Raw genomic sequence first — 14997 nt, 5'->3', positions numbered from 1 at the left:
TGAAGCTGGGAAGGCACCACAGTGACATCTGGTGGTGAGATTTATAACTACACTAAAAGTTTTTTTTGTTTTTTTTTTCTTCGTCTTCCCTTTAGGGATATGGAAGCTTTCCATCCTGAAACTGGAGCTTCTGGGAAAAACAAGACATACAAGTGACTGTGATTACACAGGCTAGCTGTTTTGGGTTTTTTTGTTGTTGTTTTTTAAATAACATTTAAAGGATATTTCTGGCTATCAGAGGAACTGCTTTATTTTTTCTCGAGAGGCCACACACTGTATTGCTTTCCTCAGCATGTCCAATCAAATAACTCTTCAACCAGGAAGTGACCTTTGATATCGGACTCCTTGAGCGGGAGGTGCGCGCATCCTTCCGTTTCGAACTGAAAGAGTTTTWAAAAAAAAAACRACGTTGATGATGCAAACTACTTTTTTTTTTCTTGACAAACGTCAAAGAGGAGCAGCATCCCTCCGTGCGTTGGCCGCAGTATGCAGCAAGTTTCCCGTCATCTCACTCCACCGTTTCACCGGTTTGCATGAACAGACACGGCTGGTGAGAGTTGGACGAACTTGGCCGAGGGCCTGAGAAATGAAGTCAAMAACTCTGATTCTTCATCTTTTATAAGCTGTGAATTCCCAGCCGCTGACGCCGGWGTCAATGCAGACGTCTACGTGACGGTGTAGAAATGAAAAATTGCCAAACGTCTATTTTGTAAATAAGAATCTTTCCCCCATGCCCTCCTAAAACCCCGAGCCTCCGTGCCATAAGATAGCACTCTGCCTCTCGGATGCCAACTACGTGTGTTTGTCTGAAGCAACGCTCCACCAGCATCTCCAGTCTAACCATCTGGAAATTAATTTAATTTTTTTGTTTCTTTCTTGGAGCCATGTTTTTTTTTTTTTTTTTACTTCTAATTTCTAAAGATGTATTGTCTTTTTTATTTTTAAGGTTTCGGGGAGGGAATGAACTGTGAATATGTGTTGCCTGTTCAGGCAGAATAAAGTCTGATGATTCTCTGATTACAAACTCGACAAAAAGAGCGAAGTGGGCGGAGCTAGAGGTGTTACCTTTTTACCGACGTCTAGTGGCAGATTTTCTTAGCTTTTTAGATACACGTCATTTTCAACCAAGGTCACGTTGTTTACAATTTGCCTCTGTCTGTCTGGTTTCTTGAAGAAACAATAGGGGGGAAAAAACTTAGTAATACATTGGGATGAAAGACGTTTTCCTATTACTGGCAAATTTTTTACCTTTAAGTCACATTAGAACCACAAACTTATGTGCATTTTTAGACTTTCTGTTTTCTTTTTTTTTTTCTTTTTTTAGGTAGACCAACACAAAGTAGAGCTTAATTGTTGCACTTTTTTTCAGCAAAAAATATMAAAATCAGGTCTTTCGGGGTGTATTTACCAGCTTTGCTCTGATTTAGTTTAGCTGTTCTTCTCTGCAAAATACCATAGATTCAATCTGATTGAATGGCGATTGAAAGTCTCAAAGTTCTGTTACTCARGGAGGTTGAGGCTACCGCTAACAAGCTAATAAAACATCCTTGCTAGCTAGGATAGCTAAAGCTTTGCCTGGTAATGTTTGCTGCTGCTGCTACTAGCACTGATCTAAGAGCAGCAATCTCTAAAGTCTGAAGATTRGTGACGGACAAGCACTAGTCTGACCTAATGAAGTATTTTACTTCAACAAAGTTGTTGCTATGGAGGGAAAATAAGTCGAGCATGGAACCAGACGAGAATAGAGTCACAGACGCAGCTCTGCTGACAAATAGGAAAGAGAGTAAAACAAACAGTATTTCATGTCTTCAACTAATGTAAGAATGTGACAAGATCTCACAAGAAGTACCAACTCATGTTCCAGGTCCTAAATCTTGTTTTTTATGGTCTTTAAAAAAGGTTTTAAAAAGTGTTAAATTTGAGTTGGTAAAACCAGCAGAAGCCCTGATTTTTAACACTTGAAATAAGACAAGTAACTTTTCTGAGCTCCTCTTAAATCAGTAATTCTTTAATATTGATCAAAACGTACTACTTCCATTGGCGGATGTTTTTCCWYTTATTACAAGTCATTTTTCCCATAAGTGAAGAAAATCAGCCAGTGGAACTAGTACTTCTTTTTTTTGATAAATATTCAAGAATTATTGACCTAAAATAAGCTCTTACATCTTGATGAAGAGTTACTTTTGAGTTAGTTTTGTCTCATTTTAAGATATTTGCACTAGAAATTAGACAAAAAAAAACTCTTGGTAAGATTTAGCATTTTTTACTCAAACTTCAGATGTGTAAAGTTCACATCAAATACTTCTGTGATTAAAAAACAAACATTTGCATTACAATGGTGAACTACCTTGTGTTGGTCTATCAGATATAATCACTATAAAATAAATCCTAGTTTGTGGTTGAAATGTGGCAAAACGGCAAACACTCAATACACTGTGGATGGTTTAGTAACAGAAAGCTCAACGGCGACAGGACATCGCGTCTCCTCTGGGTTTGGTTTCCGTTGTCCAGTCGCTGCTCCCGTCAGTCCATCGCGTTGTTGTAACGAAGCACTTAGCGTACGTCGTCTCCACCTGACCAGTCCAAACACTTCCTGCTAGACGATACCGGTCACGAACGGTTAACCGACAAACAAGACAAAAAAGTGTCCCAGAATATTTTGTAAAGTTTATTTATGGAATTAAGAACTGTGCTGAAAACACAAAAAGGGATTTTTGTACGTCTATGACTCCCCCCCTGCCCCCTCCATATGCTGTATCCATGACACTGTTCTGTCACAAATAAATGACCACGTGATTCCCAAGGTTACTGCTGCTCCTCTGTCTTACTGCGGTAGGTGACAGTGATGGGAACAGCCAACAGGGGCTGCAATGCGTCAACAAATGATCTTAATGTGGCTTCTTGTATAGATCTTAGTTTTGGGGAAAATGTTAGCTCTTTTTTTTTCTTTTTTTTTTTTTCTAATGAATATTTGCTTTTAAGTTTTATTAATGACGATTTTCCAATGAGTTAGATAAAGAAAAATCTGGATGGATGAAGAAAATGATCAGTTCCTTTCCAGGGGGCGCTCTATGCTACATAATGGAAGATGAGTGGAGGAACATTTCTATAYGTTTCTCAGGATTTATGGTTTATTTGGTTTTCTTTTCACTAAAGGATGTTTTTATTTTTGCTTAAGTGCTCCAGTGAAATTCTGCTGTTTTCTTTGGAGTTAAGTCTTTAGGTTAGGCTGATTAATATTTTCATTAAAAAAATAAAGGATTATTGATAGCTCCTTACTAAAACAAACATCCAAATTTTTCTTTTGGATCAGAACTAATGCATTTGCCAATGACCCACTTAAGAAATGAAACCGAAAAAACTAAATAACGACACTAAACTTAATCTCTGATTACTGATAGAGGGGAAGTTTTTAATAAATCACTCAGGCTTCTTAGAATCCCAAAGGAAATATTTTATCATTTTGACTTTAAACTGGAAGGGAAAGTTGGGAACGTTCGGCTCTCCATCTCACRTTGGATTCTGTGAAGTTCCAGCAGCAGACCACCACTTCGGCAGGTATAAGGTATAAAGAATTATACCTTACATGGTCCGACATCTGGCTGCTTCTCCATCGGATCCCATCAGAGTCGGTTCCGACTCTCTGCCTTCCCACTTGGGTGATGGATAAATCATGAGACGAGCTGCTGTCAGAAAATATCAATACAATTTCTTTGACTTTAGTTTATTGTTATTATTCTCTTGGCCTGCGCATAATTTTGACTTTACGATTTTGTCCCAYGTGTCAAAACGTTTGGACTCAGCCGCTGTAAGTTGTCATTTCTTCAAACCTTCTTAAAAATGTATTTCTATATATATTAAAAAAAAAAAGCAGTAAAAATCCCATAACTACCGTATTGCGCCACCCTGGAATAAACAAACTTTGGCAAATTCCTGTGATTGCGCCACTTTGTAAAGCCCACAGTGTGGCGAAGCTGAACAAAGGTTAAAGGTTGCAGCGCTGCAGCTCGACTGCAAATGATGGTGGCACCCTTCCCGTACTTAATTGCGCGGCGCTCATTTTTCACCGCCGTCGTATCGTCAKAAACACATTTCCTGCGCGTGTCAGGAGCAGATATTACTTGTCACACGTAATGAAGTTTATGCAAATGACAAAGACATCGCGGGCCCGTCCGCTGAACTCGCCAGCGAATCCAACGGCGTTTTAATCAGACTGTGTCGAACCTGCGGGAAACACACACTTACACACACACACCTGGCAGTGCGGCTCTAGTGGCCTGTGGGGTTGTGCATCCAGCTTGGTGGCTGACTCTAATGGTGGCAGTGGGTTCATCTTGAGGCCAGTATTGATCAGCGCGTGTTTACACAGCGAGCTGAGCAGAGCTTTCCCCTCAGTCACAGCAGCTCATAACACACAGTCATGTTTTCTGTGATGATACAGTCGAGCAGACTCGGTTCCYACAGCTGCCTGCTCGCTCTGACGCTCAGCTTGGTGCTGCTAAGGTAGGARATKTATTATTTCTGCTCAACTATAGCTTCCCCTGACGATTTGCTGTTATAAAAAAAAAATTTCAGATTTGTCATCTGAGCACAAATCGATTTAAAGGGGCAGCGTTATGTAAGATCGACTTTTGTGAGCTTTGTATCGCGTTATAATGTTATTCCCTCGTCAAAAAACACACGTCAAATGGTTGCTTTGATTCTTTCATGAATGTTTGAGAAATCCTTTAATCTCCATGGCAACCATTCAGCTGTGCAAACAGCTTGGTGGGGACCGAGCACCACCTTAATGATGAAGCTTCTTCTCAGGGCGGGAGTTTTCAAGCTTCTGCCTCACAGAGTGCAACCCCCATCCTCTCCCACACACACACGCACAGCTCCTTCAGACTAGCCAGCAGCAATTGGCAAACACCTGGTGGAACTGAGCTCATCAATAGCAACGCTGGTAAAACGCTGTTAAATGGTGAATAAAGGAGCCATGTTGTGATGACTTCCTGAAGGCGGAGTTTTAGAAAGAGCAGGAACTTCTTAAAGAGACAGTGGCCTAATTTCAAGGCGTTAAATTACAAAGTGGCATTTCTTTTAAGTCATGTTTTATCTATTCAGCTGAAGGTAACAGTTACTTGGCTGTGCTGTAAAATGGCTCTATGTGCCTGTGAAATACGTAATGCTGCCCTTTTAGATAAACACATTTGCTACCAGGCTGCATTTTTGTTAGTTTTGATTTCTCGTCCTATGAACACATCACAGTGAGTTTCCCCGAACAACAGCAAGCGATGAGAACTCCAGTGTTCGTGAGACCCGTTCAGTGGGTAACCGGGTGGTAGTTCAGCCGGTGGACTGTGTTTTATCGGAGTGGAGCCGTTGGTCCCGCTGTGACACCTGCACAAAGAAGAAAGTAAGTACGATGATGAGGAGGCAAATGCACACAATTGTGTTGGAACGAATGTCGGACAGTAAATAGGATCTGAGCAAAGTTTCATCCCCCTGCCTTCTTCAGATTGAACAAAATTGGTGTTTGTGTTGCAAAAATTTTAATTTGTGCTGCTGTCATTTAATATTTTCAGAAATCATCAAAGTTAAAATGCACAAAGTCCTAGTTGAAGTTACTGACGTAAAGGTTTCSTGAAGCTGGAACTCCACAGGGGAAAGTTGGGAGTTTCTCATCTGTTTCAACCCTGATCCCAAAATCCAATATGGCTGCCAGGCATTTTAGACCTCTGATAATCTGGAAAATAAGCAGCTTGAAATGGTCATGAAAATATTTTTAGCACTAATGTCAAGGGTGAGAGTTTGTCAGTTGTTGCCCATTATGGCTGTTTTTGTTTCTGTTTTTCTTTTTTTTTTAGCAAACTAAAACCAGTTCATGTTCAGCATGAAATCAGCCAAAAACTAGCAAAAGTAAAGTAAATATATGTTCAGGTAAGTCCAGATAATAAAAGCTGAACTGATTCTGCTAAGAGCAGCTAATTAGTTTTCATAAAGACGCGCCGTCCACCTGGAGTCAGATTAGAGATGGGTAACTTCGTGGCACAGAAACGGTCGACAGACAATTTTTTGGGGCTTTTGACATTTAAATATTTAAGAGCCAGTCAAGCTGCGTTTGATCAGAGTGGAGCTCTGTGTGGACTGTAAAGAGCTCCGCCGCTGACAAAGGTCAGAGCTGATCCACTCCAGTCCTCCATCTCACCCACTTTACAAGAGAGGGGATTAATAAAGCTGACATGACAAAGTGAGAACAGCCCGCTAATGTGATTTCAGCCATTAYGGCTCTCAGGAGGAGCTCCGGAGCCACAGGATGTTAGAGGATGTTGGCAAGACTCTGTCATGGTGTGTGCTGACACGCGGCGTGTTTGTCTCCCTACAACTACAACCAGTACCGCTATGCTAAACTGGAGCAACCATCTCAGTTTGGAGGAGAGCCATGCTACCTTCATGGCACCCAGGAGGAACGCTGCGAGGTTCCAGCTCGCTACACCTGCGATAACGTACCTCTGTGTGAGGGATTCCTCTGCACACAAACGGGTACGCTGCACCTCTGTCTCCATTTCTGGTTCACTCTAGTACCGCTACCTAAAATCCAGTGGAATTAATAAATGCCTTTACAGTTCAGCAATTTTTTTACAATAATTTTTTATTAAATTATTTCTAATTAAATGGACTCTACCTGTATTCTGTAAAGTAAAGGAACTGCAGTGTTTTTTGGTTTTTTAATTATTCATGAAAGGGGATGAATAAAAACATATTTTTTGTTTTATTTTTCTTCCAGTTCTGTTATTATGCACTTTGACTGGTAAAACACCCATAAAATATATAAAAATTTATGTCTAGAACATGACAAAATTTGACTTTTACAAGAAAGTTTAACAGTTTCTTCTGGAAGGCTAATTTGATATTTCCATTTGCTAGCATGCTAATGATCATTCTTTCTTCATGTTTTACATTAATAACATATGAAACACTTATTTTCATTATTATCTGAGCTTCAGTTGGCCTAATTTTAACCTCTGACAGGAACCCAAAGTGAAATCTTAGTTTTATCATGGCCAATAGAGCCTAAAGCTSAAATTATAAATATCARACTACTTAAAGAAYCTTCAATACAGATGTCAAACTTTTTCAACAGAGAGAGTTTAACTAAATGATAATTTATTCAGAAAAWTAAATTTTGCGGAAGCTTGATGTTTTTATAGTTAGCAGAAATGCTACTTCGCTAAGCAGAAAATTGGTGTATTAGCAGATTACTGAAAGAAGGCCCAGCACTGACTGACTTTAAAAATGGACCAGCACTTCTAAAGATTCACCACTGTTTAATTTGTCAAAAAAAGTTGTCAACCATGTACACTAAGAAAAGAATRTAAAATATGAGCCAGAAGCAGGGAAACTGTATGAGAGCATTTCCTTTACGTCCCTCAGGTCGCTGTGTCCACAGAACCCTGCAGTGTAACGGAGAGGACGACTGTGGGGACATGTCCGACGAGGTCGGCTGCACCAAGACGTCCAAGCCMTGCAGGGTGGAGGCAGAAGAGTACTGGGGGATAGAAAATCTGGCCAAAGGGTGTGTCACTTGAAGAGTCAATTTCCAAAACATGCCGGGTTTCTTTTTCCTCTTGCTGCTGTTTCAAACTCTCCCACCGTTCTCCGTATCAACAATAATACTTTTTCTTTCAGAATAAACGTCCTGAACAGCCACCTGGAAGGCGTGGTGCTCGATAACAGATACTATGGAGGCGGCTGCCTGCCTCACTACATCCAGGATGTCCCGTTCAGGAAGCCCTTCAACTTGCAGCAGTACACGTTGCAGGTCAAAACGGCCGACTTCGGTCAAAGTCGTGTCAAAAATGGAACATGAGACACATGAATGTGTTTTATGCAATTGGAGAGCAAAGATCAGCAAATTTGTCCCTCCGGTTTTACTTAAATTTTTACATTTTCTTAAAATGGAAAATGTTGTTGGGTACAACACAAAGTTTTTTTTGTCTTTTAATAGCCATATTATTTTTGTTTTCCTTGCTTTTTTTTCTTTTAAAAGGAAACTCAACACTCACCTCTAGAGTGATTTACACAGATTTTGAAAACTACACGAGCCATTAATCCTCAATACCGTTTGAACTGCTTAAAATGACAGCAACATCTGTCCGTCATCCCATAATATTCTTCTTCCTACAGACGAGAGGCTCGTACGATTTCACCCTGCAGTCGTTCGAGTCGTACTCTGACTACATGGATTACACTCTCAGGGAGCGGATGACACAAACCTCTTTCTCCATTGGCTTCGGCATTCCGGGGGTCTTCAGCTTTGGGTTCAATTACGACTCCTCCAAATACAGGAAATCTGTCAGCAAGATTCGACGTGCCTCCGGAGTCGTACGTTTGTCCCTCTGGCAAATCTCTAAAYGACCAACTAACCTGCAGCGTCGTGTTCTGAGAAACGTCACATTCCCTCATGGTCTTGGCGACTTGCTCTCTGATCTCTAGRCGAACAGCTTCATTCGAGCCAAAGCGGAGCTGGAGCTGGCCCAGTACATCCTGAAGTCCGACGGCTTGGTGCTTCACCCGGAGTTCCTGCAGCGCCTTCGCTCTCTGCCGCAGGCATACGTTTACGGAGAGTACAGGCAGATCTACAAGGACTACGGCACCCACTACATCACCGAGGCCACCCTCGGAGGAGACTTCGAGCACACGACCATCCTGAACAAAGAGAAGCTGGAGAAGTCAGGTCTGGAGTGATTATGGCACCGGGATTCAAAATGCGTAGCCTGGCAAGAATGGTTTGGATCTGWTWTCCWAGCAGTTGAGAAGTAATCGCACTCTGGTTTGTCGTCCTAGATTATAATTTGGACCAGTACAAATCTTGCCTGCAGGTAGGCCTCAAGATTGGGGTGACCATTTATGGAGTTCCTGTATCCTTGGGCGCTGGCGGTGGATCCTGTGCTGGACTTCTGAATGAAATGGGAGGTGGGAAAACATCTCTGAATTTCTTACACCTTATGCACGAGTTGTACCCTGCAAGACGTTTCTCTGCTTGCATTCAGAGGACACAAAGAACGGGGCGATGGTGGAGGACTTTGTTGCTGTTGTTCGGGGTGGAAACAGTGAATCCATCACTGCGTTGTTGTCTCAGAAGCTTCCCAGTGAGCAGCTGATGAGGCTCTGGGGTGAAGGCGTCCGTTACAACCCGGACTTCATCCGCATGACGGTGAGCTCAAACTGCACATAAAAGATTTATGCTTACTTATTTTTTTATGTGTGMTGCTCGCCTCCGACATCAACCAGGTCAATAGATGTTTCGGTGTGTTTCGCTCCTCCATTATCTGAGGTGCTAATTAAGCTGAGGACAATGAATCAGATCAGACAGCTTGATGCACGGCCAGCGTTGGCACGGTTACAAAGAGTTACAGTACAACARAACTGATCAATGGCAATTTAGGGAGCAAACACTAAGCCAGTTAGTGTGCCAGAGAGAAATTGGCTGATTTATTTTTATTTATTTTTTGCTGTTCGAGGCAGGTTTCTGCTGGCTCAGTGAAAAAATGTCTGATTTTCAGATTATTTGAGCTGTAAAACGAGAAGCGTGTGATATGATAGAACATCACTATGTGTATCATCAGACCAAGCCGCTGTACGAGCTGGTGACTTCCAGGGACTTCGTCCAGGCCGACAGTCTGAAGAGGAACTTGAAGAGAGCTCTGTCCGAGTACCTGGCTGAGACCAGCGCCTGTCGCTGTGCTCCCTGTCACAACAATGGAGTGGCTGTTCTAAAAGGTACGAGACTTTGGATTGTTTCATTAAGTCCTTTCTCATTGTGACGCGAACCTTAACTTGAAGAAGCTGTTTTCTTCRGGTGAAATTGTTGCTTTTTCAGTCTTTCTAAGGACTTTTGGTTCACTCTTTTTCATATAATATGGCTCTGCTCTTTCGATGACCCTATTCTGACCAGATTTTAACCATCAAGACACATGAACTCATATTTCACTGCTGAACATTGTGGCCTAAAGAGTTATCTCAGTGACTGCAAGGGGCTCAGGTCCTGCTGCTAAACAAGGTCATCAGCATGTGAGGAAGCTGGTAGTTAATGGTCATTTACTTAATCAAGTTCTGTACTGACATTGGCAGAAAGACCACGGAGTAATGGCTCMSTTGTTTTTGGAATAATGGCTCCAAAAACAACGGAARAAMGTYTGATTGTCATCTTGTGGTGGGATGCAAAGACTCAGATATTTCAATAGACATTAATCAAGAAGTTAAAACCCAAGAAAGTATWGACTGGCCAGTCAAGTTCAATCAAGACACACCTTGATTGAAGAACTTATCTGTGTGGTTTGTAAGACCAGAATCCCAGGAGGTGGAGGCTTCTCTCGGGATCACCTTTGGACCTCTGGGTCCAGAGGTGATCACAGTCCACTCTTGGGAACGGCACTTCTGTTTGCAACTGTACAGAATTTCAGATCGTGTCCTGACTTGTCAAAATCTACATTGATGGTGTACCTTCTGCCAACCACAAATATAAATGTTAAAACTTGTGGTTACACAATTAGAACTTGTTTAACATGACTTCAGAATTTTATTTCAACCGCGGCAAAAGTAACATCGTCTGCTTGCTCGACAGGCACGAGATGCGAGTGCGTGTGTCCCACCGGCTACACCGGACGGAGCTGCGAAATCACCTCCAGGCTAAAAGGTCGATGAAGCCGAACGCTAGAAGTATTTTTTCTGATGCACCACACGTTTCATCCATCAACGCACAGAGACGTGACAAAAGGCGTGCTTGTTTCATTGTAGAGTTGGGCATCGATGGTGGCTGGAGCTGTTGGGGAACGTGGTCACCCTGCAGYGGCGGTCAAATGACCCGGAGTCGACAGTGTAGCAACCCGGCACCAAGCAGCGGCGGCCTCCCATGCAGAGGGCTGCGGCAGGAGTCCACAGRCTGCTTTTAAAGTTGCAGATGTTAAAGAAGAGAAAGTGAATAAAGTATCTACCAAACACGTATGCRACCTGGTGTTTCATTCGAATGATTCGTCCTGTGAGAAAGTATTTAATTGAGGATGTTAAACCATGAGAGCGATAGCTTCTGTTTTTCTTTCATTGCRGTACTTAACTAGGCCTGCCTCAGGCACTGACCTACATTCAGCTGCTGTTACCCAGATTTATCCTTCATATAAGCAAAAAACAACTTCCTTACTGTTGCACGCAATAAAACCGGCATTCTTGAAATGAACAGAGGCTCAAAGGTAGGCAAAGTCTCCAAAGCTCATTTATTTTTTAGAACACAATAATGACGACTCATTATCKCTCGCTGTCTGTTTCTATGTGGAGGGGGTGGAAAAATGTTCGTTTTAGCATCGACGATTCTGATTGGCTGAGCCCAGGCAGGGTGCCCCGCCCCCTTCGGGTGAAGGATTGTTGCAGACTCTTGTCCTGCTTTTCGTCCCTGATGAGCAGGGAGACCATGAGCCCCAGCAGGACCACGAGCCGTCTGTCCTGGCATCTGTCAGATAAAAGGAAATTATTTCATTTAGCTTTACTTAAACAACTGTGGTGTATTTTATAATATCAGTAAGACGAATCGTTGTTAATGAGCAAAGAATGCTCAGCAAAGTCTGTGCACCTCTTTGGTCAAGACTGAAAGATCTCAACACAAACAGGAGGAACCGTGCTCATAACGCTTGGAAAAGAAAAATATTCTGGCATTTTGATGAGGTTTCTATTTAAAACTCATAAATTACCAAAGGAAATATCTGCGGCACTTAATTTGAATTATTCAAAAGTCTTCAGCTTTTGAATAATTGTCATTTTCCRTGTTTTTTAAARTAATTTTACGTTTTTATCGGAACGTTGCAATTTTTGTTTCTTTTTCTTCCTGATTCAAATGAAATAAGGGTGTAGTTTGTAAAAAGAGTGTGTTTTTTTCACTACTAAGAGGCTAATAATATGGGGAAAAAAGTCTAACAAATAAATGTAAGTTATTGATTCAAACAAAAGGAATGATTCTGGAAATGGTCATGTTCCAAAGTGGGTCAAGTAAAATCTTCTGTGTCCATCACTGGACTGGAAATGTATAAAAAGCAGCCAAAGTTKAAAGAAAWCTTTAAAATAATTTCAAATTTAAAATATATTCAGAAAGAATATTTGCTCAAGACCACTTAAAGCAACCAAAGCCAGKGATGACTYGGTTCAAAGTAAACAGAAAATGATTTTTAATCTTCTCTGGAAATTAGATTTTTTTTTTCTTTGAGAAACTTTTTCAGCAGAATTCTAGGAAACTCCGTGGAATAAAATGATCTGTGAAGTTCTCTGGTAATTGACCGATTGTTTATTTGGGATGAAATTAGGGCCTTTACAACCGTCAGCAATGTTTGTCAAGGTTTCCTGTAACAGGCCAGTGTGCTGCCAACAACAACAAAGCTAAAGGTGGACTTGTTCATTTAGCAAAACAGGAAGTTAAAAGGCTCAAATGAACAAATAGTAAAAATGGTGAGAAGAAGGAATAACTTGACTTTTAATAAGTGACCAGTAAGCTTTGCTGATCAAACTGAGACCCTTTGTAATTAACTGTAATCTACATCAGCAAGCAGGAATGCTAAGGAAGACTGAGTAGGATTAAAGTACAGAAAGCCTCTGAATATCTGAGAAATATTTCTGTTATTTCTCTGACTAAAGGCTGGAATCCAAATTCTAGTGAAACCCATTCTGTGTCTTAACATCCTGTTATTCCTGTCAGCTATAACTGACTTTATTCCAACAAAGACATCAAGAACCAATCGAGAACCAAGTCCCTGAGCTTGTTTGGTGTCCCTCAGGAACACATGATGGGCCCCTTGCTGTTTCCTTTGCAACCCAAAGCAGAATGAGGCATAACTCCCTATAAAGGCCAGCTTTGAAGAAATTATTTCAGATACAAGTTGCAAAAGCACAACAGGTTGCTCTCAATGTTTTTTTTTTTGTTGGTTTTTTCTTAAACTGACAGCTACAAGTGTCATCAAAAATTTGAAACGTCGGGTAAGTTTGGTCCCAAATTCTGCCACTAAAAAAATCCTTTTTATTGAAAAACCTGAGTGTTTTTGTAACTTGGGTAATTCCATTAAGCAAATGTATTTTTGTAATTTGTAATTCCAATWTTTGCAATTTTATGGTCAATAAAAACGCATCTACTCGCTGCAGCTGCTTTTTTATTGACCATAAAAATTGTAGTTGTGCGAAATACTCCAAAACTACAATCGAAAAGCCCCCTTTTTTGTGATTGGTTGTTACTACTGACAGAAAAGACGGAGGATTGTGACGTTAAATGTATTCACGTCCCATTTTAATCGCATTTTGTATTTAATGGAAATGTTACAATTGTGATTTTTTTTTTAAAAATCATAATTCAAAATTTTTTCACTACATTTTTGTGATTGGAATGCAGCTAATAACAATGAAGCACATTTTACCTAAAGCGTGAACTTTTTATTTTTAAGGGGATTAATTTAGTGGAAACTTGGTTTGCCATAGGTAAACACTTTCAAGAAATATAAATCAATTAAACCTTCAAACCAAATATGAAGAATATTTACTGTTCAGTGAATAGTTGAAAATGTTTGTACGTTTCGGTTTCACATCGCAGACTCACCTCTCCTGAGAGTCTCCTCGCAGGCCACGCCCCGGAAGCCGGGCCTACAGATACAGCTACATGAGGTGCCTGACAGGAAAGGAATCCCATTGTGCCTGCAGGGGGCGCACCGACAAGTGTCAAACTCCCGCAGATACTCCTCTATGGCCCTCTCCAGGTTGTCTATTCTGGCCCCTGCGTGGTCAGCTGCCGTGCTGAGGCGCACAGCCTCAAAGATCGGCAAAATCTGCAGTCAGTAATAGAAGTCGGTGTGAAATTTTTGGCGGGGAATGTAACGTCACCCTCTTCTGCATGTCATGTTACCTCAAAATCAGTCAGAGCTGGGTTATATTTGAGAGAAGCCCCCCACTTCCTGTATGTGTCCTGGTCCCTGATGACCAGCAGTCCTGAGCCGGTCTCTGTGATTCCGCCTTTTACCAGTTTGATGATGTCCTCAACCACAGCGGACTCAGAGGAGCTTGCTGCAAAGAACAGAGCACAGTGATTTRAGACTATGACAAACAAGCAGCCCTTTATATAAAACAGTTACACTGCAGCAACACGTCTTACCAAGTATTTTTGGTCTGGTTTCTGGTGCAAATATCTTAGAACACTTGAATTAAGACAAAACTAACTGAAAAGTTCATTTTCGGCACGATATAGGAATTTGTTTTAAGACAATTATTCCTTAGTATTTTTTATAAGGGTACTAGTTTTTGCCAAGTTAAATGTTAAAAGTGAATTAACAGTTAAAGTTGGGTCTGATACGTGAATTGAAGATAGAAAAGAGCATAAATACCTGAAATACGATTTCTCACCTTTAAAATCCTCCTTGTTTTTTTCACAGCTACTTGTTTTAACATCAATACCTAAAGCTGCGGTTTCACTGAATGAATAACTTATGCCGAGAGAGGCCCCGAAGCATGACTGGAATCTTTTTGCGTCAATGTCTGGAAGAGTCAGGAAAGAAGATGAAACATTTTACTTGAATTTCCATAAGAGCTCCTAATTTAAACCAACCAAAGTTTGATTACTTGACTTGGCCATAGCCGTTTTGTTTAGGACGGCGACGTATTCCAGAGATCCCCCCATGGTTCCCTCTGTGACATAGTGGGTACCRAAGGTGTTCAGGAAGCGGGAGTACACGCCAAAGTCGTACTGTTCGGGAAGCTCCATGAGGGCGATGTAGAAATCTTCGTGAAGCATCAGCTGGTTGCTTCGCATTTTGAAGTGGGCGGTTTGCACTTTGGACCAAACCCTAATGAAGCCAAAGTCCTGAACACAAAGCAGAAAAGCCTGACCTCAACTCTTCATGAGGCGTAAAGTGGTATATTGTTTTCTGAGCCAAACAAAGCAAGTACTGAACACTACAAGCAGTTTGCAGATTTGTGTGTGTGTGTGTGTGTGTG

At 41.2% G+C, this 14997-nt stretch overlaps 3 protein-coding genes across 5 annotated transcripts in view; 2 read left to right on the top strand and 1 right to left on the bottom strand.

Annotated features, from left to right (window-relative positions):
• Window positions 1–2808, top strand: part of dab1b (DAB adaptor protein 1b) — a 64671-nt gene extending 61863 nt beyond the window's left edge. For all 3 annotated transcript variants that reach the window (XM_017310093.1, XM_008433161.2, XM_008433158.2), the window contains one exon: window positions 96–2808. The gene's annotated coding sequence lies outside the window, so the exon portion shown is untranslated. The remainder of the gene's footprint in view (window positions 1–95) is intronic.
• Window positions 2809–3574: 766 nt separating this feature from the next.
• Window positions 3575–10989, top strand: c8b (complement component 8, beta polypeptide). The gene is made up of 12 exons (XM_008433157.2): window positions 3575–4503; window positions 5251–5398; window positions 6378–6525; window positions 7417–7558; window positions 7672–7804; window positions 8170–8367; window positions 8479–8719; window positions 8830–8958; window positions 9036–9199; window positions 9612–9765; window positions 10610–10681; window positions 10783–10989. Exons 1-12 carry the CDS (start codon window positions 4421–4423, stop codon window positions 10935–10937), a joined length of 1767 nt encoding a protein of 588 aa, XP_008431379.1. The 5' UTR covers window positions 3575–4420; the 3' UTR covers window positions 10938–10989.
• A 247-nt stretch (window positions 10990–11236) lies between these two features.
• The window catches only part of c8a (complement component 8, alpha polypeptide), an 8290-nt gene continuing 4529 nt past the window's right edge, over window positions 11237–14997 (bottom strand). The window contains exons 7-11 of the mRNA XM_008433156.2: window positions 14623–14863; window positions 14407–14538; window positions 13913–14070; window positions 13610–13835; window positions 11237–11488 (exon numbers count right to left, since the gene is read on the bottom strand). Coding sequence (XP_008431378.1) covers window positions 11337–11488; window positions 13610–13835; window positions 13913–14070; window positions 14407–14538; window positions 14623–14863 — 909 coding nt within the window. The 3' untranslated portion in view covers window positions 11237–11336. The remainder of the gene's footprint in view (window positions 11489–13609; window positions 13836–13912; window positions 14071–14406; window positions 14539–14622; window positions 14864–14997) is intronic.

Source organism: Poecilia reticulata, linkage group LG17 (assembly GCF_000633615.1).
Source record: "Poecilia reticulata strain Guanapo linkage group LG17, Guppy_female_1.0+MT, whole genome shotgun sequence".
NCBI classification, from domain to species: domain Eukaryota; kingdom Metazoa; phylum Chordata; class Actinopteri; order Cyprinodontiformes; family Poeciliidae; genus Poecilia; species Poecilia reticulata.
The sequence above is the reverse complement of the archived record's forward strand: the minus strand, read 5'-3'. Positions and strand labels throughout refer to the sequence as shown.